Source organism: Bacillus rossius (assembly GCF_032445375.1).
Source record: "Bacillus rossius redtenbacheri isolate Brsri chromosome 4 unlocalized genomic scaffold, Brsri_v3 Brsri_v3_scf4_2, whole genome shotgun sequence".
NCBI classification, from domain to species: Eukaryota; Metazoa; Arthropoda; class Insecta; order Phasmatodea; family Bacillidae; genus Bacillus; species Bacillus rossius.
In genome coordinates this window covers 11637776-11665583 of record NW_026962011.1, presented here as the reverse complement: position 1 = coordinate 11665583, position 27808 = coordinate 11637776, and the positions used below count along the sequence as shown (strand labels likewise).

The following is a 27808-nucleotide window of genomic DNA, read 5'->3' as shown; positions in this document are numbered from 1 at the left end:
TACACACATGTACGTACATGGCTTTTTTTATAAGACTTAATGTCACGCCGACAAACGAGGTCATTAATGACGGATAAATTCGACAACAGTTCAATAAAAATGTAATAACTCTAATCATGGCCTATAGTAAGGAACCGTCCCAGCATTTTCCTGGTGTGTTTTCGAGAAACAATTGAAAAAACGGAAATCAAGACGGCTAGCGCCACAGCGCCACACCACCTCGCTCCATACGTGCATAGCTATATTCCTTATCGTGGGTCCAAGATGGCGTCAGGCCCGAGGCCTCTCACAGAGGCGATCTGGGTTCAATTCTCGGTGAGGTCGATACCAGATCTTTCGTGCGCGGCGTTAAGTCGCCGACATGAGCAAGTGATTTTTCTCCTAATGCCTCCCGCCGCAGCTCCACGCCACCGCTTCAACACCTCATCCGTCTCTCGATCGGCATCGAAGTCGGCGAGACTATATGAACTCTAATGCAATCACCCAACCTTTATCTGAAACTACCCCATCTGTTTCCATCAAGCAGGCCGAACGCGCAATACCCCCCCCCCCAAAACCTTGGTCCAAGCGAGGACCTGCGCCGTTGTTGCACCCGGCGCGCGGCTATCAGATGGCGGGGTAAGACAGTGGCAAATTGGCCCGGCCTCCGCTGGACTCGGCGGACACAGGCGATATCACGGTCCATCAAGGGAGGAGGAAAGGGGAAAGGGGGAAGGGGGAAGGGGGAAGGGGGGAGGCAAGGTGCTCGCATACCTCAGGGGCGTCGTTTGTTACCAAGGATGTTAAAGGAAAAATAAAAACCTATGAAAAGGAGGGGGAGGGACGGCGCCAGGGTTATCACGACCAGATATCGAGCAGCTCGTGGCTGCACACACATGCGCTCCGCACCGGCTCCACTCGTCGGCGGCTGGATCCAGACACCCCTAGAGCTCTTGGACGGACTGCAAGAGGCTTGGAGAGCCCGCCAGGATCTTGCAGCTCCCGGTGCCCAACAACTCGTTCCGGAATAATCACAACAGCGCGAATATTTTTACAACCGTATCAAGTCGACACATTCGTGACGTCAGGATGACATAAATGGTAAACGCGATATACTGCACGATTATATCCCACACAGTTCAAATTGCAGGTATTCTAACAGCTCACCTTGCATCGCCCAAAATAACATACCATCTTCTCCATTATTATGAAAAAAAAAACATAAAATAAAAAATCCCTGCTTCGAGGGAAGGGGATACATCCCCGGCTCTAAGGCTCCTTTCACACGAGGCGACTGATCGCGGCGACTGAGCGTGGCGATCAGTCGCCTTTGCTGGCGACTGTACCGTTAGCGCAGGCAACTGGTTGCGGCGATCGCCGAGTAAAATAGATTTCAGTTCGTCATGGCGTCTAGGGACGAAGAGGTTCTGCTGCTCCTCTTGCTTCTCAAGAAGAGAAAGCGCAGATCAAGAAGAAGCATGCATGTGCATCCTATATTAAGGTCGAGAATAGAGCGGGGACTTTTTTACAGTTTATTTGACGAGCTGTTGTCAGATGGAAAGAAATTTTTTAATTACTTTCGTATGTCAAGAAATTCGTTTGACGAATTACTGTACTACATAGAATCCGATGTGCAAGGAATTGATACAGTTATGAGAAAAAGTATTCCTGCTAAAGAAAAACTTGCTCTTACTTTAAGGTAAGTAATATGTGTAATCAAAGCAATATGTTTAATACATGGCATAAACATATCAGTATATTATTACTCATATTTTTATTTAAGGTGATTAAAAATAATAAAAAGTAACTTTTAATGCTTCTGTAATGTGTTTATTATTAATTTTGAAGGGCCTACCAACCACATGAAACATTGTTCTCGTGATAAAGAAATAAGTTTTTAGTTTGTAGCAGTCACTAAATGTTCTGAATAAAGCACACGGCATAAGACAATGTATAGCAAGTTACAGTATGCTTAAGGTTGTTTACTTGTGACTACAGTGAATAAAATTACCATAAAGGAAATGTTAGGCCCTCCTCACACGGGGATACTGAAGTTGCCTACAAAACGATCGCTGGTAGCCTGGAGACTAGGCAACTGTGTGACTGGGTGACTCTAGTCGCCCGTTATCTTCACACGACGCTACTAAAATATCAGAGACTGGGAGGAAAAAATGCATCGTGAGTACAGCCCGAGTATCTTGTGGAACCGTGAAGTGCCTATATATTGTATGTAATGTCCAGTGATAACAGCAGTGACGATAGTGATATTGTTATCCAATATTATCAACATTATAGAAAACGAAGTAGGAAAAGATTGTGGGTTCATCCATATATAGAAAGGAACATTAATTGTAGATTATTTGTCGCGGCCAAAGAATTGCAAGAGACAGACTCAAAATTCATCGCTTTCTACAGAATGACGAAGGAGACTTACCAAATGTTAACGGAAATTGTTACACCTGCGATGTATTATAGGGATACCACTATGAGGGAATGCGTGAGCCCCGGTGAACGATTGCTGATAACTTTGAGGTAAGTAAGTTAAGAAATACAAATTATTACGAATTTTTGTTAAGGCACTTCTAAATGTTTCCCTTCAACACAAATCTATTTCTTTCCAAGTATTTTAACGTATATACTGATGCTTGGCGAATAAAAACAATGTATGCATTTTAACTTGAGGCCGCAATTACTTATTTTATCTGTGGAAAATGGCTGTTGTATGGATCTTAAGAATGTGCACTTTAACGTTAACAGGTTAAATAATCTAAAGTTATTTATACCCAAGTATTCCAGTCAACTGAAAGGTGAAAGTATAAACATATCTTATGCATAAATTAATTCCAATGTTTAATTCAAATATACCTAAGAAATACACATTCAAATAATGTACTGCAAAAGAAAAAATGTATATATATAAACTATTTAAAGAATACCCATTACACAAACATTCAAATCATGACTGTAAACACAAAAATAAACAACATAATAGAGATAAAAACACGTACACCAAAGTTATATGTTTACACACCCAACAAAACATCACATCACATTATGTTCCTGCTCATATTGTAAAGTCTCTTGGATGACTTCAAAATACTGTTGCGTTTCAGTATCTTGTACTTTCTGTGGAATAGTTTGATTTCCAGGCGACGAACAAATTGAAGCATTATCTGTAGCCAACGATGAATGCGTGGAAACACTGTAGGAGTAAGTTGGGGTCTGTTGGTAAGCTGGTACGTGTTGGTGCATGTCTTTTGGATTCGTGATGTCATCAATAAGCTGCAGAACCCTACGTCGGAATGATTTCATTTGTGCATCTGTCAAAGGTTCGATTTCTGGTAAAAGGCTTAGAAGAAACGACTTTTTTACTTGCCTATCATCGTTTGAATTCGATTCAAGTTTCCTTTTCTTTGCATTCATGTATTCCATAAAGGACTTGTCCACTTCCGTCACTGTTTGCTTTTTACGCTTTGATAAATTATCTTTTGGGTTGGAAAAGGGATCATGAGTCATTTGTTGGGAATGATGAGCATGTTCTTGCGAGAAGTCAGTATTTGGCAGCATAGGTGAAGGAAGGGAAAGTTGTGGTGTTGTAGTTAGTATTGCGTTATCTGAGATATATTCCTCCTCTTCAGCCGCAACGTCTTCCGTATTTTGTGTTGGGTCAGATGAACTGTGTTCCAGGTTTTGTTCATTGATGACTTCTGGCAAATTCCCCGATGGTGTACCAAGCGTTTTTATGAATGGTAGGGTAAATTTCATTGCCTCCGATAGATAGTATGGTTTCTTATTTTTGGAACTTGAACCACTTGGAGGTGGCTTTATGTGACGGACAAAAACTGAACGGAGATTTTTCCATTTTTCTTTGCATTCGTTAACTGAAAACAAACAACATTGTTCACATAAATATAAATCGTTGCAATGGATGAATTCCTAACTAATTTACAGTAAACAAAAAACAAATACAAAAGTGAAGTAGTATTAAGTATAATCCAGATATATACAACATATGTTTATTATTTGAAGAAAAAATATATAAATGGTACATGGGGAATGTATTATGAAGTAAAATTTAATTTAACTTTGTTGCAGGTATTTGGCAACAGGAGGTACATTTGTATCGCTGTCGATGTACTTTGCTAGAGGAGAAAGCACAGTTATCAACATCATACGAGAAACTACCAAATTAATTTGGGAATCGTTGAAAGAGTCCTACATGCCTGTCCCAGGAGAAGAAAAGTGGAGAATGATAGCACAGTGAAGGTATTAAATATTTTGCTGGTGAACCATTTGGCAACTCAGAAACGCCCAACATCAATCCACAGCCACTAGAAGACCTAACGTTACATGATCGGTCTACTGCTCATGAAGTGCGGAATTACTTGGCAAACTATTTTCTAACACCCCGGGCTTCTGTTCCATGGCAGTGGAAATACTGTTACAATAACTAATTAGGTATTAAAGTATTTCATGTGTTTTTGTAGGTTACTGTGAGTATGACAACAACTTTGAACATGTGGTAAGTTTTATCGAAGTTCGTAAAAACCATGCGTAATTCCCTTGGGAACCAAGAAAAGATATCAATAGAAAGTAATTTTTATACGTTACAAACGTTTTAGAATAAGGTATTTCTTCGAAGGACGAATAACCATTGTATAAAAACTATATTTCTTTTACTAATAATGTATTTGTGAGATACTAAATATAAAACATGCTGTTTACATATACATTTTGGTTTTTCACAAGTTAGTTTATTATGATAGATATTTTATATCTAATTATTGTTGTTTAAGATATTGTCAACTTACCTGTGAGTTGCACTTCTTTTGCGACATCATTCCATGCTTTGTCAGTCACATCCTTTTTTGAATACCCTTTCAACTTGTAGTTATAGAGTTCTGGGTGTTTCTCAACTTCGTTTACAAATTTGATATTAAACGCCTGCTCGCCCATTGTTCGCTACAATACAGTATCGCGCCGCGTAGGCTACTGGAGTAGCGTGGAGACCAGCATGCTGAGTCGCCGGGATTTACGTTGCTTACGACTTCCAGTCTCCGCCACTCCAGTATCGCCGTCTGAGTGACGCCATGCCTATCTACATGACGAGTCGCTCGGTCGCCGAGTCTCGCGGTATCTAAGCAACTTCAGTATCCCCGTGTGAGGAGGGCCTTACAGTTGTGGAAAACAAATAGAAATTGAGACCACGCCACGAAAATGGGAAAGAAAGTAACTATTCAAAGCATATCACATCACTATACTGGCTGCCCACTGATTCTGTTGGTGAACGTAATACACGTGATGTTGTAGATGCAGGAGATGAAACATTGTAAACATAATCCCTCTGCGGTGCACAATTTATCACTGATGAATTACTTGGCAGACCGACTGGAGAACATGATGGACCATGATTGATTTGTGGAACAGATTGAAATGGGATGCCTACAGTACTGGTATTATTATACTGAAATTGTTGTGGCATCTGTCGCACTTGTTGAGCATTTGCAATAGCCAAAATTAAGTCAGATTTAAGTTTGAGCTTTCTTTCATCGGGAACTTTACGCATTTCCGAAACAAGAGATAGTAAAAACTAGCGATCCTCATCTTTTTCATCCGAAGCTGTACTTTCCATACATATTTTTTTTTTTAGTACACTAATAAGCTCATCATATTCTTTGATCTGTCTCTTCCGTGATGTTTTTTGGATATTTACTGGGTTTTCTTCTTGTTGTGTTGAAATATCATCGTCTACTTCTGTTTCAACACTAAGATCTTCGCCAGAGACACAGTCCATACTACTTGTTGTTTTCTTCGTCACAGTTTCTAAAATACGCAATGTTTCAAAATATACATACTGCTTCCGGCCACTAGCCCCAGAACCACTTTTTTCTGTCTTCTTTTTCAGAAGTTCTCTAGCATAGCATGTCCGGATACTTTTCCACTTCTTCTGTATATCAGCAGCTGTAACATACCGTTTACAAATTTGTTAGGACACATTCTTATTAGATTGTATACATTTTAAATTTATTATATTTTGTTACAGGTACTTGGGTGCATGTTAAATAATGACAGACCTTCACTTCCAATATAGGCTAGGAATCTCTACAATTTCTACCATCGTCCGTCAAGTTTGCAAGGCAATCTGGATTCGACTGAAGCCGATATGTTTCCGTGAACTGACAGAAGAACTATGGTTGCAAACAGCAGCACAATTTTACGAAAGGACGAATTTTCCACATTGTATGGCAGCACTGGATGGGAAACACGTTCGCATAATCAAACCTGCTCATAGTGGTTCTTTATATTACAATTACAAAAACTACTTCTCAATACTCCTTCTTGCTTTGTGTGATGCATCGTATAAGTTCTTATTTATAGACGTAGGTGCATACGGAAAATCATCAGACTCCACAGTGTTTAAAGAAAGCGTATTTTTCAAGAAACTTCAGAACCAACAGCTCAACATACCGGTGCCACAAGAATCATATGCAGGATTTGATGGACCTATGCCCTTTGTCTTTGTTGCTGATTAAGGTTTTGGACTTTCTAATAATATTTTACGGCCTTATTCAGGTAAATTTTTAAGTGTAAAAAAACGTATATAATATTACAGACTCTCCCGAGCGCGCAGATATATCGAATGCACGTTTGGCATTCTCGTAAACAAGTGGCGTATTTTTCATAGGCCATTAAATGTTGACTTAACCCTAGCAGAAAACATAGTCATCGTGTGCTGTTTACTACACAACTTTGTAAAAGAAAGGGACGGGATTCGCTTTGAGGATACTTTAACAGTTGAAGGGCTCCTTGATATGGAACCCGCTGGACGACCAACACCAAGACTTGCAAGCAATGTTAGAGACATGTTTGCCAAGTACTTCATAAGTGCAGAAGGTTCCGTCCCTTGGCAAATGGAACGTATTTAAGAACCATTGCAGAAAACGTTCGTCCTGAAATATAATTTATTATTGTTGAAAAATATTTGCTGTCGGTAGAGAAATAGTTCCGTATCACAACAACATTGCAAGTCAACAACGCTAAAACAAATTTCTCGAATATTAAAAGAACCATTAAACGCAAAACAAAATTTAAAACTATTGTAAACTATTTTCAAGAGGCTTTTATAAGTGTGGACAAGTGTTTTGTCAAGAACAAAAAAAAATATTTTCAGCCGCTACTTTATTACGGAAGTACTTTTAGTGTAGTCACTGCCTCATACATTTACAAAGCGTATTATGTATCACTATATCTATAAACCATTACCGTAATGAAACTAATATAAAGTTTTATCTTACCTATTTCATTTTTCTCTGAAGATGGTTTTTCATCGAAATCACCGAAGAATTTCGTTATTACTTTGTGCCATGCATTTCCTTTTTCAAGTTTATTTCCGTATTCTTCAAGTGTACTGTTCCAAATAGCCTCGTTGTTCTGTACTTCATAAATGAGGTCTTCAGTGTTTACTCTTTCTTCTATTAATTTAGTAATAGAACGGTTCATATCAACACGATGTGCCATAGTTCGGTCACTTCACAACTATGGGAACGGCAGACGCCACTCGCCAGTCGCGCCGACCAGTCGCCTCGTGTGAAAACGTGTATCTGATTACATGTTTCATATCCAGTTGCGGCAACTGTAGTTGCGGCGATCAGTTGCGATAGTGAGCAACTGCAAGCGACTGTCGCCTGCTCGAGCGACTGCAGTCGCCTCGTGTGAAAGGAGCCTAAGAGCCCGTTGTCACTGATACGTGAGGATCAAGTCAAATTTGAAAACACGAAGATGCCGCGAGAAGCGTTCCAGTAGATCTCCCTTCTCTCGTGGGCACCGCGCTGCGGGCAGACAGCAAAGTCACACGTCTCAAGGAGTAACGGGATCGGCGCCGTTTCGGCCGAACAATGGCGCGGGGCGGGCAGGTTCCCGGGTGGGGGGAGTGAGGGAGTGAGGGAGGCAGAGAGGTATACTGTGGCAGAAGGTGGCGGCAGACGGACAATGGGCCTTTGTAGCGGCACACGACGCGGGTACAGAGGCACGTCGGGGCTTTAATATGGATCCGCAGCCTCCGCGTGCCGCGCCACCACAACGGATGCCCCCGTCCATGTCGCTCACCATCTCGAGAGTAGGCTTCATCACCTCCACAGGTACGCATCATCTGCTCGATTAAAATTTAAAAAAAGTTACTCATGCACGGCAGTTTCTAAAAACCGCCGTACTACCACAATGCCTCACCAAACTACTCAAATAAAGGCTATTAAAAAAAAAATAACAGCACGGGACTGTCACCATGAGACACAAAATATGTTTGTTAATTAAGGACGTTGAAAAATAATTCTCAGAAAATAGTATTTTTTTTTCTCGATTCTGAAATAACATCGTAAACATGACAGGGACTCAAAAAAAAATTTTAAAAGCAATAACCAAAGTGGTCCGTGATATTTGCCAAATATAAATATAATTTACAAATAAAACTTATGAGACAAACAAAATGTTACAACTAAAATAACTAGACATAAAATAAATAAAGACGCCGTATTTAACAGTTTTTAAAAGCATTAACATTCGCATTAATTTAACAAGTTCTGTGCCAATATGAAAACAAAGATAATTAGAAAGAGAGACTGTATTAAGATACGAAAGGGTAATAAATCATTAAAAACGCAACAGCCGTTACCCGAAGACCAAGTAAGCATCAGCAATGCAATAGCCGTTGCCAGGAGATAAAGAAAGTTTCATAAAGCCGTTGACTTAGAGGTTATCGGAAAAATGTAGTCGCGAAAAGAAAGGAAAAAAAATAATAAACTAAAACAAATTTTAAAAAAAATAAATAAAAAGACTTTGAGGTGAAACGACCCCCCCCCCCCCCCACGGGTCATTTTTTTCCTCATTTTCTTTTCCACATTCCCCACGAGAATCCATGTATCAAATTTCACGGTTCTAGACCTTATAGTCTCCGCGCTACGCGAACTACAAACTTTATCTTTTGTTCCTATAGATCAAATCAATTATTACACAAATGCTGAAATAACAAACAGTATTAGCCCATTGGCTACCAATTCATAATGTAGTATGTTACCAATAGTAGGAGTATCATTTCAAAATACATATTTGGCTAAACAGCGTTTGAAGAAACAATACGTAACTGAGTTTACTTGCCTCACCCGGTAGATTACTCGGCACTCGTTGGACAGAGATGATTTTAAAAATCGTGCATACCCATTTTACATCAGCAAAAATTGTTGGCCAGACACCGATTAAGCACGGGCATTTAAAACATGGTATTATCCAGGAATGTTTTCAGCACACTTGTCGTTGGGATATTTAATGAGAAAGAAACAAAATAGTAGTCCATCCATCAATTAAAAAACCAACTGATGAAAAACTACAAAACCACAGATAAATTATAGTAAATTTACAAACATTAACTATCATTTTAAAGAATTTTGTAATGAATATGTGCAAGATATTTCATCACATTCTACATGAAAAAAGTTGAATGAAAAACACCATACCCATTCACATGCAACATGCTAATGGAAAAATTTTTTGCTGCCAATTTGCCCAAGGGATGATACTGTACAATCTGTTAGGAAAACTACGGTTTTTTTATGGCAAATAAATAACCTAGACCATCCACGTATGCGTGTGTAAGAACATCGAACATTAAATTCATAATCTACAAAAACGAAGGGATTCTCCTTAGATAGTTGATCTGTGGTACAGGAACTTGAACAGGGCGGCGCAGAAGGCAGAAGCAACCAGGACGCCTCACAAAGGAAGACCTCCGAAGGTGTTCGTGGCGTCACGCAGTTCCGGCTGAACGCCGTGATGGGACGGTCGTCGCGGGGAGGGAGACCACGCTGTCGAGGTGGTCAAACCCCCGGCCTTCGTGCGCTGGTAATTGCGTGACGTGATGAAGCAAGGTACGCTCGCGCTGCCGTTGTAATGAAACGCGGACGGACGATCGGCTTCCAGCGTTAGTTTTTTTTTTTTTTTCCTGGAGGAAAGGAGGAGCAGCAGGAGTATTTCTAACACAGGTTCGTAGCTTTTTGTGTACATAAAAATCAAAAAAAAGACCCTTAAGGAATTTTAATGACTTCAGATATACATTTTATCAGTACATTTCTTTTCATCTCATCTTTATTATTATTCTAAATTTAACTTACGAATTTCTCAGATTCACCAGTGACAAAAAGAAACGCAGGCACAAAGAGTATTTTAGGAGGTAAACAACATTGTGAAACACAAAACACACGTGAAAACATTGCTTTTTTGCCTAATTCCAAAATAAAGGAATAAAAAAATCATCTCATATTGCGTGTTTTAAAACTAATGGAGTAAAATATTTACTAAGGAATTTTTATAGGATCAATAGTACAATTTAAAGGCATTAAGAAATAAAAATCTAACTTGGTATTTTTACACATTAACTCTCGGTTACCTAAAATTATTTCTGTATAGTTCTACAGAGCCATGGCTAAAATCAATCGATAAAATAGTAATTTATTCCCCTTCCTCGCAAAAACATCGTTAGTTTCAGTACAAACAAAACATCAAAACCTGAAACAAGGCTACCTGCTTCCTAGCAAACAACCTGCTTTCCATGCAAAGTCGGTTGACTAATCACTGAAAGGGCACTGGTTATCAGATTTTTTTATACGTAATTTATTAAAAATATAATTCAGCTGATTTAAAGAAAACTAGGTATGTTGTCTCTGGATACTTAATACTTAATACATTTAATGGCAGTAGTGAGTCGTATTGCGAGGTAAAGGGTTGGATGCGAAGGTTGACTGTAAACCACCGACGTGGCAAGCGTGTGTGTGCACGTGGACAGGGGACATGCAAGTATAGTTGTGGTTGCATTTGCAGCGACTGCTGTGTTGAACTGTCAAAACACATTCATTGACAAATATATCAGTCTTCAATTGTTATGTAGATGGTACTGTTGATTTATTGATGTAATTATTTTAAAACTCTATACACGCCGCATTCTGATAGGTAAAATTTTAAGTATTAAATCATAAGAATGAATACGAATTTCTTTTAATTAGTTATTTATTCACAATAACCTACCAAACACCCTCCCCCTTAAAGTTTATAACAATATCCGTTTCAAATTTGACTTTGAAAGCGTGAAAAAAATATGTAATCCCGCACGAACCAGTTTTGTCTTATTTTTTCCACTTGTGGAAAATAATTAAAATCTACGTAAATAAGATTTTTTTCTGATTAGCGTGCCCCTTGTCTTACCGTGAAAAAAATTTACGCTTACAACGGAGCAGTGTGTAAATACGCTTGGGAAGACCACACGAACACCTACCGCCACATGTCCCAAAGGAGCATGGCGCCCGCACAGGCCGACGCCCGTCGCGAGCAAACAAGGCGCGAGCTGAGGCCCGCTTCTGCGTCCCGCCGAGCGCAGAGAGCTCGGTAGACTCAACGCGCCCAGCGCTACATTGTGCGCTCGGTAACAGTGTTTTCCTATCCTAGCTAGCATGTTTTAGGTTGTTGTTCTGTGCACTTAATAAATTGTTTCATGTAATATACTGACAATAAGTTGCTTTTTTATTAAGAGACACTAGCTTGTTTCGTTAATTACGTTGCCGATATTTGCCAAAATAACTTCTTTCTTTACAATATTCTTGAATTCAGGTTTTTTTAAAAAAAAATCCCACAGAACCATTTCAATTATATCTTCGCCTACCGCCACCATGAAACGCACATGGTGTGACACGGTTACAGTAGTGTACGCGGTGTAGGACGCATCTGACTGCTCCAATACCAGTCGGCCCATCACGCCGGGCGTGGATCGTGCTGCGCGCTGTGGAAAGACAACATGATTGTTTCCTCCGTGTTGAGTGGACGGCGCATTACGCTGGGCGCGCATTAACGTGCGACGAGACGCAAAAAAGTCTTCTCTCCGTTTGGCGGGAGGCGTCCCACGAACCGCGGGCCGCTGGTCCCACGAGGCAAAGACAGCTCGAGCAGACGAACTTCACCCCGGCCGCTAGCGCACGGCGACTCGGCCAGCGGAATACCTGCCCTCGGATCCTCTCTGTCATATGGGAGAGTTAGTGAGGCGGGATTCTAAGTTCGACGTCCGACGGTGCATCTAGCACGGTATCGCCTCTAAGCGCAAGGCTCTGAACTGGAGCGCAGTCTTGTCGCCGTGCATACAACTGTGATATTTGAGCGGTAACCATAACATTTATGGTGGATAAATGGAGATAAAGGTATAATATATAATAGTGCTTTCAAAAATCTCTACCGGTCGTTCAATGTCTAGAAATTATCCTCGAAAAAAAACGCGGCTTTACCAATTTCTCTCTTATAAAAATACAGTTTAAAAACACTATCCGAAAACAGAACTACTCATCAACTTTCAGCGTATTCCTAAATGTTTTTTCGTAAACATTTTCCAGCAGTTTACAAGTCGCTGTGGACTGTTCTGAATCTCTGCACACCGTATGTTCACCCAGGTCAGTGGGACCCTTAATTCGGGTGGTTTCTACGATTGTCCCGCGGTCTAAGCGGAGGACTCAAAGGTAATGAGAAATATCCAATTACGACAACTCTCAAGCGAGAAGCTAATGCACAGTTGATACGGCCGTACTTCCCGAGCATGTGGTGGTTTGTGGAACCAACGCTGTGCTCGTTCAACACGCGAATATTGTCCAGCCTCTAATTATAGGTGCGAGAAAAGCACACAGTCTTGGCCGCTGCAGCACACTTGACCCCTACATTGAAATGTGCATCCGGCATCGCACGCAAGCATTTGGGCGTGGACAGGACCCACCGCACGGCAAACCATACTATAGCCATTGAATATATATAATGTATAGAAGTCGCGAGCCCAGGTTAATTTTTCTGCCCGGTTTCTCAGAAGAATTGTTGTAGTTCCAAGCTCCGCCGCTGCGATCGCTTCAATCGCTGCGTAACGACAGCACACGCCCCTAGCGGTCTTAGGGCGTACTAGGTTAACCAGCCAGTCACCCTCCCATATACGGGAAGCTGGTATCAGCACCGTTCGGCGACCTTGACGATAAGTATTCCTTACCACTGTCTTTGAGAGCCAAGGATCCACGGGAGAAGACAAGTCACTGGGATCACTGTATGGAGGGATTGTGTACCCTAGTAACGTGAAAATTAGCTCCTAAGAACTTTGTACCAGGCCTACAGTCAGTGTTGAATTTAAAATATTATTTAATTTAAAAGTTAAATACATACTTATTTTAACTTTATTTCACATTGATGATTTTATAGTGTCAAACATTTTGACGGGTAAGAAATGTGAGTACACGGGCTGTCAGAATATGAGGATCAGTTCACGAGGCACATCAATGTTCCGTTTTCCAGCTAAAAATAAGGACAGGGAAGTTGTGAATTATAACTTGCCAATTTTGTTTTACATTATGTATCAGTTAGATACTGTCTAAAGAAAAAGTTGACGCAAGTATGCGAGGAAGGTCCTAATTATTTAATATTAATTAGTATAGAATTATTTTCTTTTATATTTAAAATATCAAATATCCACGTTTTAATTACTTTAAAAAAACTAATTAGATTACAACAAACACATATTTTTAATTTCATCATTTTGACTAAAACCGAGTGAACGCTAGTTAATTTACGATGTAAATTTTAATAAACGCAAAGTTTTAGCCAAGTATTACCCACGCCGTCTGTTTCACATAAAATGCATTTGTTTGGCAAGCGTTTCAACAAAAATTTTAAGATTAATTGCAAAAGTGCTTAAGAAATAACTAAACAATAATTATTTGTGAGTAGATAGACTGCAGCTGCATTAGTATTTTTTTTTGTTTATTACTTTACAATATTAAGATGTTAGTAGCTTAATTATCGCTGTTAAAAAAGGTCATGTGTAAAATTTTGCGTTTATTTACCAGAGAACGTACTTTGTACGTGGATTAGTGTAAAAAAAACATAAGTTCGAACTTTAGTTTTATACAAAATAAAAACAAAAACGTGGTAAAAATTGGTCCACACAACCACCATAGTACTTTTTTTAAGTAGCTAAAACTGTTTAAAATTATTTGAATTCTACTGTTATTACCTAAGTTAAGAACAATTTAAATTCCAGAATATTTTATTATGTATCCAGAAAAAAAATTAGCATGGAAGACACTAGCCCAGTCAAAGTAAATCATGTGCTCAAATTCAATCCGATGTTTATGATTTTGTGTTACAATTGTTCAGTGGTCCGACGGAATGCCACATCAACAGTCATGATAAATAGGAAATGATAATGTAATTGACATATTTTTGGCAAATAGATGAATCAGTACCACTTGTCGGCTATATGACTGTGTAGTAAGAATCCACCATTAAGAACAAAGTCAGCGTTCTCCAACACTCCCAAGTCCAAATTCTCCCTTGTCACATAAAACATGTACGGGGTTGCTTTCTTGGTTTTGCGTATCCCAGCTTCGTCAAAGAGAGCTAAATGAAATTAAGCCAACTCATACTGCATATATATGATCAAGTCATCCTATTTTTCTTCACTTATCGTTATCTTCTGGAAAACTAACAAATTATAAATAAATGAGCTATTACAATTGAAAGTAATAGTGTAGCTAATATTCGCCAGAGTGAGAGCTTGATCTTTTCGTGACAATGCTTGATTAGAATTTTTCCAACATTACTCTGTATTGATTGCTTGCCAATTACTATAGCATTGAAAAAGGTAACTGTGGCATCCCCTACTAGTCCAGTTGCTATAGACATGATTTGTTGTGATCCAGGAAATGGTGGGTGATTATTTAGCTAAGCAGAGATCTTATATTGATCTGTGGCATCCCTACTTCTTCGAGATTGTCAGAAATCAAGTTGTTCAAAGATATAAAATGAATACCGCATAACTCTTCAATGATGAGCAGATGCAGTTTCAGTCATCCCCAAGGTCCACTCGCTCAAGAAATTATCAGTGAATCCTCGTCCTCGTGTGAGGCTCCCAACAATTTTCATGTTACGCATTTAAGTCTGTTCTTTGGTCTGTCTGACCAAACACTATCAGTTCTTTTCTTTGAGAAGTGACCCTGATATGCAAAAATTTTAAATCTGGGGTTATCATGGACTTGTAAAGTCAAGTGACAGCATTTGGCATACGAGATGCACGGTTCACAAATATATAGGTCAGTTGTTATAGGAAAAAGGTTTGAGATAAAATTTAAAAAAAAAAATCATTTTTTAAGTGAGACTATCTCAAACAATATTTGAGATATGAAAAAATTGAAATAATATTTTATAGGATTTTTAATGCTCTTTCATTTTTTATTAAAAAAGTTTTCTTTTAAGTTTAATTATTTACGAGATATTTCTTTAAAAATCAAAAACAAATGCCTTTTTTTTATATAATTGTTTCTAGTGTCTGACTCTACCTCACTTCCTATTCATCAGGACTTTTGGTTTTAATTCCCCTGGACACTACTAAATACGTGCAAAGTGTAACAAAAAGATCGGATTTAATTCGACTACGAGCGAAATTTTAGCATATTTTGACTGGGCTATTCCTTCATTAGAACTATTGCTAGTTTGAAAGCTTTCATCAAACGTTTCTGACAACTAATCTCAGTCCTGAGATATGACAGTTAATTATTCCTCTGCTTTTTACACGATCATATTTTTACATATTTCACAGATGATAAAACAAACACGTACATTTTCTAACGAGTCATTGATTTATAACCTCCCTCTATACGTGTCAGTGATTGCACGTGTGTAAGTCGTTTGCTAAAGCTCGACAATGAAATATTTTACATTAGTTAATGTTTTAAAAAAGAGTACTTAATAATGACATTATTTCACTTAACGTATAAAACGTATACGTAACGTATAACTAGGGACAATAACATAATAGTATTGTTAAATGTCATTAGATGACATTGTGCATGTTTCGTATCGTTAAGAATGTACGGAAGTAAAAGTTACAAAAATTTTATACGCAATGGAAGAGTTTTATATACTGATATTTAGAATGAAATAATTCTTTGAAATTTATTTTGTACTCTGTTTTCTTTTTGTATTGTTTTTTAAGTTGTTAAATGATATTTAAATTTATTGTGCATATACATATAATATAAGGTAAATACAGCTGTGGTACATGGGAACTTGCACGATTACAATTTTGCTCAAAATTACTGGGCCTCATTTAGCCACAGTCTGTTTCACTTAAGGTGGCTTTAAATTACATTTATTGGGACGGCTTAAGTCTTTGGCCGCTGAATATTTTACTGTAAAATAAACAAAAAAAATATTAATTCATGATTAGCTAGTCTTGCACTACATGAATATGTGTTAGTTTTGTTTATTGCTTCACAAATTCTTAATGCTTCTAATAATTCATTTGTCAAAGTCTCAAATTTCGTTGTACGACCTGTCAAAAATGTCACCTACTATTATAGGATTATTATGTGGCTTCTTACATTGAAAGTTTTTGTGCATGTAAATAAACTCTTCAAATAACTCTAGAATACAGAGAAATGTTTTTCGCAAGAGTTTTATACACCGACTTAACTCAAAGTTACTGAGCCCTCATTATTTGAAAATTATGAAGATGATAAAATAGTACGTACAATCATTTGTTTGTGGTATTTTTGTTTTACTTCCACCCATTTTTAATTTTTTTTTATGTGACTTGTAATGCAATTTAATGAACTGTGTTGTATAATGCTCCTGAAGGAGAATTTACAAACGAACCTTACATCTGAAAAGTAAAGGTAGTAAATATATTTAAAATTTTCTATAAACATTTTTTAGATCTAGCCATGTTAATAAAATATTAATTTATCACTGCAAAAATAATATTCACTGCATGTATGCAAACATAAATAATATGTATGTACATGTTTACTTTTTAGTTATTTCTTTAACATACAATTTTTTTCCCCGATAAAAACGAGTTTCTTGTTTAATAGCTTACTAAAGTTTTTATGAATGTATGACTAAGTTCGTGCATAGATTTACACTGATCAACCATTTATATAACAGGGTCCGGCATTTTATAATTTCCGCTTTGCTTACATTTGGTTGAATTCATATTAAAGTGGATTCTTTGAGGTACTTTAAGTAATTTGGTGAATAAAATATTTATTTTATATCCAATGGACAAATTTTTATTCAAATATAATAATTATTACACCATCTGGAATCAAGCACCAATGAATTGCTGATTTAAGTGTCTGTTTTTAAATAATTGTGTAATATTTCAAGAAATTATTTTTTGCTTTCGGTTCTTTAAACAAAATTTACGCATCTTTTTGACGAGCATAATCTCCCGCCTTGTCAATGCGCTGGCCCTCCACACAGCAACGGAAACAAAATACAAAAAAAGAGAGAGAGCGAGAGAGAAAGAGAGAGATAATACGCGCGCGACCTTGAGACAAGCGATACTATAGCGCTCTAGCGGGGGAGACACTAACCACGAGTGCCTTCTTTTCGAAAGCAGAGCTGTCTGGCGGGGGAGCTTCCAACTACCTCAGTTTGGATTCTAAAACCGGCAGAATAAATCGTATCCCCTCGCGACTTCTATATGTTATATATATTCAATGCTATAGCCGTGGACTTGCGCATCACATACTCTGCACTCGTATACGAACACTACACGTAATAATACTCTAGACGTGAACCAACTGTTTGGAAAATTAAAACGAGTAACTAAAAATGCTTTACTTAGGTGCCTCGCAGAATATGTACGACTCACTGTGAAGATAGTAACCAAAGCCCCAACCAGTTGGTTAAAACTCAATCATAGCCAATGAATTAACTATTAGGTATGCAATGATTCCAGAAGAAAAATTTCTTTGATTTGCAATCAAATAGGTATACCTCTTGAAACCAATGTGAATTGGTGCAAATTTTAAAAGTTCACCAACATGTGAAATCACCACCCTCTCTTGGGTATTCTGTATAAATTAAAAAGTATATCAATAGAATCATAAGCTTTATCAGTAACAATACAACAGAGAAATTCACGGCAGAGTAATAAGTGAAAAGAAAAATATACATGGATTACGTTTACTATTATTTTATTTTGTTGCTTTTGCATGACAAGTAGACAGAGTGTACGGAAATTTTATGTCTTTCACGTGGCACTGCATGACGCCGAAATGAGGAAAACATGTATGCGAACGTTAGGAGTGACCAATAATAGCGCGGGAAAGCGATGGAACCGGCACTCTGGGTCGAGACTCCGGCGATGGTCCTGGCCGGGGTCCGGGGAAGAGGCTGGGGGGTTCGGGAGGAGGCGGGAGAGGGAGAAGCGAGAGATAAGCACATCAACATCGGCGACGTCGTCGCTTCTTCCCAGGTGGTTCGTGACCGACCACCACCACTCAAGTCGAAATTCGTGTGCTTTACACCCTATTTTGGTGTTGTGAAACCACACAGAACACAGAAAGAGAATTTCCTAACGCTCAGTGTACACGCAGAAAGTGGTAAATGCCTGTTTGGAGTTTGTTTTCATCACGACTGAACCAACGACAAACTGACTGCACTTCAACAAAGATCATGGAACGCTAAATAGCTAGGATCGGGGTCAATATTCCTGCGTCAAATCACTTAACAAAAACGAAACCAACAAACATGAAAACAAATGTAGAAATCTTTCTCGATATATCCATGTGTTAAATTAATGCATTGGATTTACAAGAACTGGATCTTAGAATCAAGACAAATTATTATTGAAAGGCATTCAGGGTAAATATATTCCCGGAGAAAGAAATGTACTCAGCTGTGAAGCTTGGATGTTTTAAACATAAGCATGAAAATCCAAGAGAAGATGGACCGACAAAAACACCTAGAAATAAATTATAACTAATCTAAATGAATGGCTAGGAATTTTTAACATCTCCGCTCTTCCTTCCTCTCCAAAAATAATAATGAAAAGAGCGCTCCATTACTAGTTGAAATGAAAGTGTCCCCTAAAAAATTTAAAACTGTACACACACTTGCTTTTTTTTTATTCTCTCTCTTGCATGTGCTTTCCACTTTAACATCTCGATTCAGATTACAAGACAGGAACAATTAATAGTAAACGCCATAACCCGCATTGGGAGAGGTGAATACATAAAAAAAAGCTACTTTTCTTCAATTACCAACAAAAAAAGGAAAAAACCGTGAATATGAAGGGATTAAAATAACACAGAGCAGCAAGCCAACCTAATTTTCCTTTTCTCTTGCATCATTATCTCTAAAATATTCTCGCTCTTGTCGGCATTCCTTTCAGTATTCGCACATCTCGCGCATCCTTACCCAGCCAATTTCGGTCCTTTCAGCGAAGAAAACAAACACGATAATAACGTGTTCATGAACTATAATTTTACGTTTGAATTTGAAGTAACTGTAAGCCAGCAAATAATTAACAATTAAAAACTATAATTTTCCTTACAAAATTGTATTATAAACATTCACATATGAAATTGTATTATAAACATTCACAAAGTAAATACACATGTTTTATCGAACACAAATGGAGTAAGAGCCCTTTCACACGGGCAACTGAGTTGCCAGCGATCGATCGCTCACAAGTTGCCACGACCTGGAAACTGCAGTTGCCTCGCCGGAAACTTTTCAGCGATAGTTGCCAATTGTTGAGGAGATCCCAGTCAATATTTCCCCATGTTCAACTGTTTGCTGAAGTAAGTACCGCTCTCCTTTGCTATGTGCGTTAAATCCGTTTTAATTGCATTAGAATGGGTGAATTTATCAATGGGAAGAAAAAAAATGTGAGTCTTTCGGTACTGGCAGAGATGCGTAACATCTAACCCCTATAAAAATATAATTCAGGTGTTCTCATGTTGTAAATACACTTATAAAACGGAACACGAACACAAAATTTAACGCAGAATTCTTTAAAATAATGTCGAGTGTGATAAATAAACGAAAAAAGTATTTCAAATACATTTCTGGGCGCGAATCACACGTAGTTTCCGCACCCACCGCTAGAATTTGATGACGGAACAGCTACGTCTACTACCGAATCAATCGATTTGCAGAGTGGAATGTTACACTATATAATAAAACGGTTTCGATTAAAGTGTAAAAGACCTGGAAAAATACGAAACACTTATTTGGACCTGATTTTCGACAAGTAATTTTGTAAAATACTTTACATCTTGTTAAAATGCACTGAACAGTTAATACTGTAAGTTTCCTTTTGTCTCTATGAACTTCGGTTCGCGCCATCAGACACAGATGGCAGCATTGTGGTTGCACATTCCCGTTTCATGCTATTTCCGTTACATTTACAAAACTACTCCCACCAAATGCCGTATACGGAGAGCTTAGATGTTATACATCAAAAAGTAATTTTTACTGAATTTTTAATTCAATTTTTATAACTACCTACTTTATAATGTCATTAAAAACGTTCAATGAACTGAGACAAATTTTGAAATTAGTATTGAAGTAGTGTTGATGTATACCTGTCGAGGAACGAGTTGCAGTCACAATCAGGTATTAATTGTATTAATGACGTGGCACAATAAAATGACTAGACAAATGTGCAACACTTAATTAACACTATTTCTTTAGAAAAATATATTATCATGAGCTAAATATATAAAGTATAATTTATGATTTATTAGAGATTTATAATAACCAATTAATACTAAGTTGATTTTATACTAGGTTCATAAATTTTGTATCACATTTTTATTTCACCGCGAGTTTATTAGCGTAATCATCGTTAGAGAATTCCCACAGTTCTGGCCACTCATGACCAACTCAATGAATGTCTCGGTATCAAAGGTAGAAAACATGTTAGGCGGGAAAAAAGAAGGAAATTTTACGAGATACGGTTGCCCGTGTGGAAGCTCTCACTACTGGAAGGAACAGTGATTGACGGCGGTGGCGGGCGATTTCTGGGCGACTGACGGGGAGAGCAACTGCGAGCGACTATCGCTCGAGAGTTGTCCGACCTTGACGAGACAGTTGCCCGTGTGAACGCTCGCCGGAAATCCCTAGCAAGACAAATGATTCAGCAGTTGACAGCGACTCGCCCGCCAATCAGTTGCCGGCGATCGAGTTGCCCGTGTGAAAGGGCTGTAAGAGTAAATCCGGAGTTAATGAAGTTATGATTACTAAGATAAAAAATATATATATGTGCGCTTAAGGCCCTGTCACACTGTCACATTTTCGCCTCCAACTATATTTGACAATTGAGTTGGACGGATAATATTGGAAGAAAAATAGCTTACAATTTTATTCACCAACCTCAAACATGTTAAAAATCATGTCATACTATTAAATATTATTATTGGACTGTGGTAGCTCAAAATTTTCTAATTTAACCTCATTTTGAAATAAAATAACGCACCACACTGCTGGATGTAAGTTTTTAACTTGTTATGATTTTTGTACATCTCCTAACTTTTCAAATATCAGTAAATCAAACTCCCAATAATAATAGTTAAATTAAAAAAATAATGTTCCCTTATTTTCAAAACTTATATAAACCATTTTCTTTTTACATATAAAATTATTATGCATGAGAAATTAATAGTAATATTATTTTAGTTATTTCACTTTTATAACATTTTAAATCTCCCATGTAGTCTTTGCCATTTAAAAGAATAGTTGTGACGTGAAGAAACGACGAAACGGACGCCATTTTCTTTTTAACTAGGCACGATTCTGATTAGTTGATTACTTCAAATATCCAACATATTTTAGAACCAGTCCTGTATACAAAATATTTTATAGAAACTCAAGTCATCCAAATTGTCAAACATGGCTACGCTGGTTACGTTTTCAGTGACGTCATAACTCTCCAAACATTATTCAACCAACTTAATTAGAAGATGTTTAAGAGAAAATAAGAGAGCGTGACAGGGCCTTTAGACATTTTATTTCGAAACACGCCAAGATGCGGCATCTGGCCGTGGGAGGCGCTAGCGACGGAAAACAAAAATTATAACTTTGTATCCGAACGCAGAACGTCGACGTAAGGCCCTACTTACTCGGAACCTTGAGCCGGTCGTGCACAGTCAAAATTTATAGATCCAGTCACGCATGTAAAGCCTAGACAGGACTGACTATAGATGCGAGATGTATGTGGCGACGTACTTTCGGCGGACGCACTATAGCTAGAGTGTAATAACAGTCGTGAGAGGTGGATAGTGAACCGTGAGTCAGGCGAGTCGGTGTCGTGAGAATCGTGCATCAGTTCTCTGGAGGGGGAGAAAAAAGGGGGAGAAGACTTTTTTTTATACCCTGAAGAAACACTTCTCGGGTCGGGGTGGGAGCCTGGGTAAACAGTCCGTGACATGCAGTATCGGCGCGTACATCACCAGGAGATACGAGCCAGGCGCATAAAAACTGGCGCGTGACGCAACCTTCGCAGCGCTGTCGTCTCTTTCATGCCTCTATGGCACCTGTCCACTTTATCATCCCCGTAATTGTGTGAAAGATATGTTTACTGCCTTGCAGACCAGAACCAATCAGGAGTCTACCACCCCTCCCTTCAAAACCGCGAAGTCATATTATTCTGCCCTATGACATGGGTTGTTCCAGTGATAAAGTTTATAGCTTTGAAAATAAGGTGAAGAGGACCATTACCAACAATTAAAGCATGTGTGGTCAGTTGGGGAGAACAGGCTACCCAACAAAAAATAGTCATATTTGATTACCTTTGTAAAACATTGAATAATTATGACTTAATTCCTGCTGGAGAGCACAGGAACGTCGCCCAACACACACACATACACTCACAATAACAAAAATATTATTACAGTCCGATATGTTAAGATTCAGTTTTATATCTAAGAGATAAACTCTCTTCAATGCGAAACACGGGGCTGAAAACTGTTTCTTCATAAAAATAGATAATGAGTTCCACTGAAAAATGTGGAAATTTTGATAAACAGAAATTGACAAGCACATAAACTCAAAAGATGTTGCAGTCATGGTGACCATTATTTTATTCCAGTAATCACAACTACGTTGTCTGTATTATCTAAAAATAAAATACTATCGAATGATCACCGGGTCCAAATGAGGCGAATATATATGCAATAAAGTTTTTTAATTAATTGTAAATATGATTCTGTATTTCCAGATAGATTTTTATGTATTTATTTTTAAGAGCTGTAAAAAAGATAACTAACATGCGATAAAGCAAATTTTCTCCTAGAATAAAAATAATCCTGAATTTTCCAGACGTGATTAACAATTATTTTACACGGTCATGGGGAAAAACAAATTTACAATACGTGCCCAACTTTGCCCCAAAGATATAGTTTTCAACACGCCCAACCGATCGAATTAACACCCGAGGTCTAACGAACGTCAATCAGGCCAACCAATCAGACATTCACCTTGCAACAGTAAAAAAAAAAAAAAACTATCACGCAAAAAGATCAACGTAAAGCTAATTAACTCGGTTGTACGGAAACAGGCTTAGGTAGACAAGACCTCCGAGAACATAAAAGCCAGTTTAGTGCCGATTCAATGGTTAGCCATTGATTGAGATTAAATAATCGACCTTGATCAGCCATACAGGTACAGAGGAACCAAGACATTTTATGTTTCATTAAATTACAATTATGTTCCAAGGGCGTTTTCTTTGAAATCATCTAATCATACACTCGGCGAAACAAGTTATGGCAGGAATATTTAAAAAAAACATCTAAAGTCGTGAAATGCATGAATGAATAAACAGGAGATTAACAACTCGAATACATTGAGATAATTAGAGACAGATCAGGGATGAATAGTGAGATAGGAGTTACGACGAAATGCATTTTGCGGAGGAAACATGGATACCCCGAAAACACAGACCGGCCCACAGCAACGTTCTACATTTATTCCCTACTTGTGAAGAAAAAAAATCTTGATATGGCCTCGCCCGGAATCGAACCCGCATCGCTTTGGTGGTTGTCGAGTGACCTCGCCACTCAACCACCGTGGCCTCCATCAGGTTCACGCTCATGTCGAGCTCGACCCCGGCCTTCGACATGGTTCAAAGTTAGCATCGAGGCGGTTCTCCAAGTGGTTTGGTACCCACCATAATATTGGTGGCAACGTAGTCGCTGTATCCAAATTCATTTTGCTTCTAACTTTTCGTGTCTTTGCAGATGATTTTAAATAAACTCGCGTATAAACATATTAAATTGCTCATTAATGGTTTTTTTACTACTATAAAAAACTTTATTCAAACGTTTTTAAGAACTTAAGGACAATTTTTATGTCAATCATAGCATGCACTGAAAGCATGAAATCATGTTGTATACACTTTTGAATTAACCGCTCGTATAAAGCCTACATCTTCAACTATTTATTTTTAGTACATTATTCACGAATCAATAAAAATTAGGTTTTCCAAAAAAAACCATAGAAACCTGAGTTTCTCAGGGCTTTGGGAAAATTTATTTTTGTATTGATTTATTAATTAAAACTACAATTTACCACTCGGATATCATGAGTTTTTAAATCGAGTGGTTTTTCCTGCAGCTATGCACACCATATGTGTGTCGTAAAACGCGGCCCTGAAGTTTCTGTGTACAACAAGCAACGTAAAAACAGACCTTACCTTTTCACCAAAGATGTATTTTCTCGTTAGAACCTTCGTACATACGCGAACCGTTTATTTTTCAGAGGCGGTATTTTCACATAGCTATACACGGAAAGATCATGTGTTGCCAACATTTCGCTGAAATGGCTTAACAAGACATTCATCTAGCAGCAACAACCGTATAATAATATAGCTAACTCAATTCTCAGACAAATCGTCATAAGACAACTGTTTCTGTCCACCTCCCGTATGAACAACATCGCGAGAGATCACTACAGTAGTGAAGCAACCAAAAGGGAGTAAATTAGGACACAAGTTTGATCACGAAACCAATTGAAACACCCAACGAAAAGCTTCCCTCGATTTTACGCTGTGTAAATCCTTCCCTTCATATTTTTTTTTTTTGTTATAAGCAATGCTGAAAAATTCATGACTTTTTATAGGCTACGATAATCAGAAAATTGAAATAATTTACTTTAAATTCCGTGGGATTTTTAAAGTAATTTCCGTTGCTCCCTGTTCTTTTTTTAACTATCATACGTTCCCGGAATACTCAACATTTTTATTCGTAGCGCCAGGTATTCCGCTAGTTGAATAACGAGAGACAAGATGTCGCATCACAATGTAAAAAAAAAAAATCCTTCTGGCGAGGGTCCGGGTCACGCTTTGTCTTCCGCCTGCAAGATGGCAGCAGCGTCGCAGCATGCAAATGAAATGGGCGCGACACGCCGCGCGCCGTGACGAGAATAGTTGGAAAGGGGTGAAAGGGCAACCCTGATGCGTGCCACGCAACACGTGGGTCTTCTGGACTATTATGAACTCAGACTTTATCTAAGAGGCCCTTCAGTTTTTTTTACTAAGAATACAAGTGTTGGACTAGTTCTTACGTACTTACATCCCAATTGTTAATTTAAGCTAGTTACACAATCCATGTGAGAATACAATAAATTACTTGGAAACTACGACATAGACTTGTCATTAATACTGCATTTCCTATTAATGCAAAACTTGAAAGATGATATTGCCAGTACTGCATGAGCTTTATTGGAAACATATTTGACAGCCAGACTCGTAGCAATGTTGGCAGCAATGTTAGCAGCAATGTTGGCAGTGAACTGAGGAGAGTAGTTCCAAGTATAACGTCTACAAAAATCATGGCACAAACAACACTCTATGATATTTTTCGGGAAATTTACCATATTGTTACAAAAAAGAAAAGAAAGAAAGACCGGCCCGGAAAAAATTTACAAATTAATTAATTGCAGTTAATTTATTAGCTAATATTTACACTATTTTTTTAAATTAAAAAGATTTTAATGTCTGTCTACAAAATTAATCGCACTTTAATAAATCCACTATTTACTATCCCCACTGGAACTTCGCTCGACAGTGGCTCTATCAATTGTTCATCTCTTACTACGCAGCTCGATCCACACACTCTACTTCGCACCACTCTCTCGTCCACCGCGCCGTGACTGTTCCCGATGCTCCGAACTTTGCATACGAAGCCCGTCGCTCGTCGCCCGCTATCGCTCGTCAAGGGGTCACTCATCCTCTTCACTTCACTTTCGTATCACTCCGAGGACTCGCCCGTATCGCCACCAGCATCTTGCTCCACTTCAGTTCACTGCAGCTCGCAGGTCGGCGCTTCTTTTATACCTGCCGATACGTACTGTGGAAATGTATCGCAGCCCTCAAAGTATCCTAGTTACGCTATTTCACGCGGTCGGAGCTCTGGGAACGTGCCCAACCCTCGTGTAGCGGTAGGGGAAGAACGGGCGCTACCTGTGCCCGAGAGATGGGGCCTCGCATGGGCCTCCCGCTAACCGACGCAAGGGTTGACATGCCTGACTCGTCTCCAGCAGCCTCTCAACACTGGCCTGCATTATCTCTAGCATCTTCGTAACAATTATGTGAGAGTGTTAAAAAATTACGACTGTAAATGTATCTACCCTGAAATATTAAAAAAATTAAATACATAGAAAGTTCACAAATATTTTACAGTGAATTTCCCATACAATGCATAGGTTAACAGCTTACATTTCATTTTTAGAAACGTTACCAACATTTCTTAAAAGCATGCCTATTAGACCAGAGCCTAAACGAAAGCCACAGGAGGAGCTAAGTTAAGTGCGCAAGTGGTGGTGAAGATTACGAATTTTTTGCGTACCATTTCAAACCAATGATATTACACTAAGTCAGGGGTCGGCAGACCACGGTTCGCGAGCCACATCCGGTTATTTTTAATAGGATTGTACGGCTCTACAACTCACTGCACTGCCACAGCACTAAAAAAAAAATGCCGAACAAAATTAGACGGCACAATCACAAGGCATATACCATCGATAACTCAAACGTATATATCACAATTTCGTGGACACGATAACTGTCGCATTTTTTTTTCAAATCACTTCCAAACTGATACATAAAAACTATTACTGGAAAATTTCGGTTAATTCGTTAATGGGCAATATCCGACCAAAAGAGTAGAAACGGGGAAGGTTTTTATGAAAAACAGAAAAATCGTTGTAGCTCTCGTAATATGGAAAACATCACTTTCGTTTGAACGTATTATAACTCGTAGGAGAAATGCCAAAAATATTTTGTCTGGATAAATTTTTTATACAACCAACAATGCAAGGGGTTGAAAAAAAAACAAGGGTTAGAGGACAAATTAAAATCATAACTCCCTTTGTAGGCACAACATCGAATGCCTACAAACTGTTTATTAAGCCAATATTTTTTTTTTTAAATCTTTAATATTGTCTGAAACAATTTTTGATTACAAGAACCATTGCTTCAAGGGGTTGAAAAAATAAGGGATAAAATTTAAAAAATGCATAACTCCCTTAGTAGGTACACTATCAAAACCGTTCAAATTGTTTGTAAATCATATAATTTTTACCCAAAACTTTTGTCTGAAAGAATTTTTGATAATCCAAACCATTACTGCAAAAAGTGGAAATAACAAGGGTAGAAACACAAAATGTCATTTTTTTATTTCAAATTAATTATAATTTATTGTGAAACGCCTAAATTGTATTCATAAACTTTGGTTGAAACAAGTTTTAATGCAACTATTACCGTAAAAACAGGGATTGAAATTTAAAAAAAATTACAACTTTCTTAGTATGAAATTTGTGGGAATTAATTAATAACCATCTTAATGTTACCTTAAACCTTTGTCCAAAAAAAAAAAAAATATATATATATATATATATATACGACCACGTATTAGTGCAAGGGACGAAAAATAGTGTTTGAAGATCAAAAATAATTAAATAACTACTTTAGTAGGCAGAA

The 27808-nt window shown here is 38.0% G+C and overlaps 2 protein-coding genes across 2 annotated transcripts in view; both read right to left on the bottom strand.

The window, feature by feature from the left end:
- Positions 1–27808, bottom strand: part of LOC134541885 (lysine-specific histone demethylase 1A-like) — a 477086-nt gene that overhangs the window by 437351 nt on the left and 11927 nt on the right. The window lies entirely within an intron of this gene.
- Positions 1820–5145, bottom strand: LOC134542099 (uncharacterized). The gene is made up of 2 exons (XM_063386043.1): positions 4791–5145; positions 1820–3860 (listed from the first exon to the last, which is right to left on the bottom strand). The coding sequence occupies exons 1-2, from the start codon at positions 4933–4935 to the stop codon at positions 3022–3024; spliced, it is 984 nt and encodes a 327-aa protein (XP_063242113.1). The 5' UTR covers positions 4936–5145; the 3' UTR covers positions 1820–3021.

Bases quoted from the DNA above. Each gene is read 5' to 3' on its own strand.
- LOC134542099 (XM_063386043.1), bottom strand. From the start codon at position 4,935: ATGGGCGAGCAGGCGTTTAATATCAAATTTGTAAACGAAGTTGAGAAA. The intron at 3,861-4,790 runs GTAAGTTGACAA...GTTTGTTTTCAG, and splicing joins AAAAGAAGTGCAACTCACAG to TTAACGAATGCAAAGAAAAA.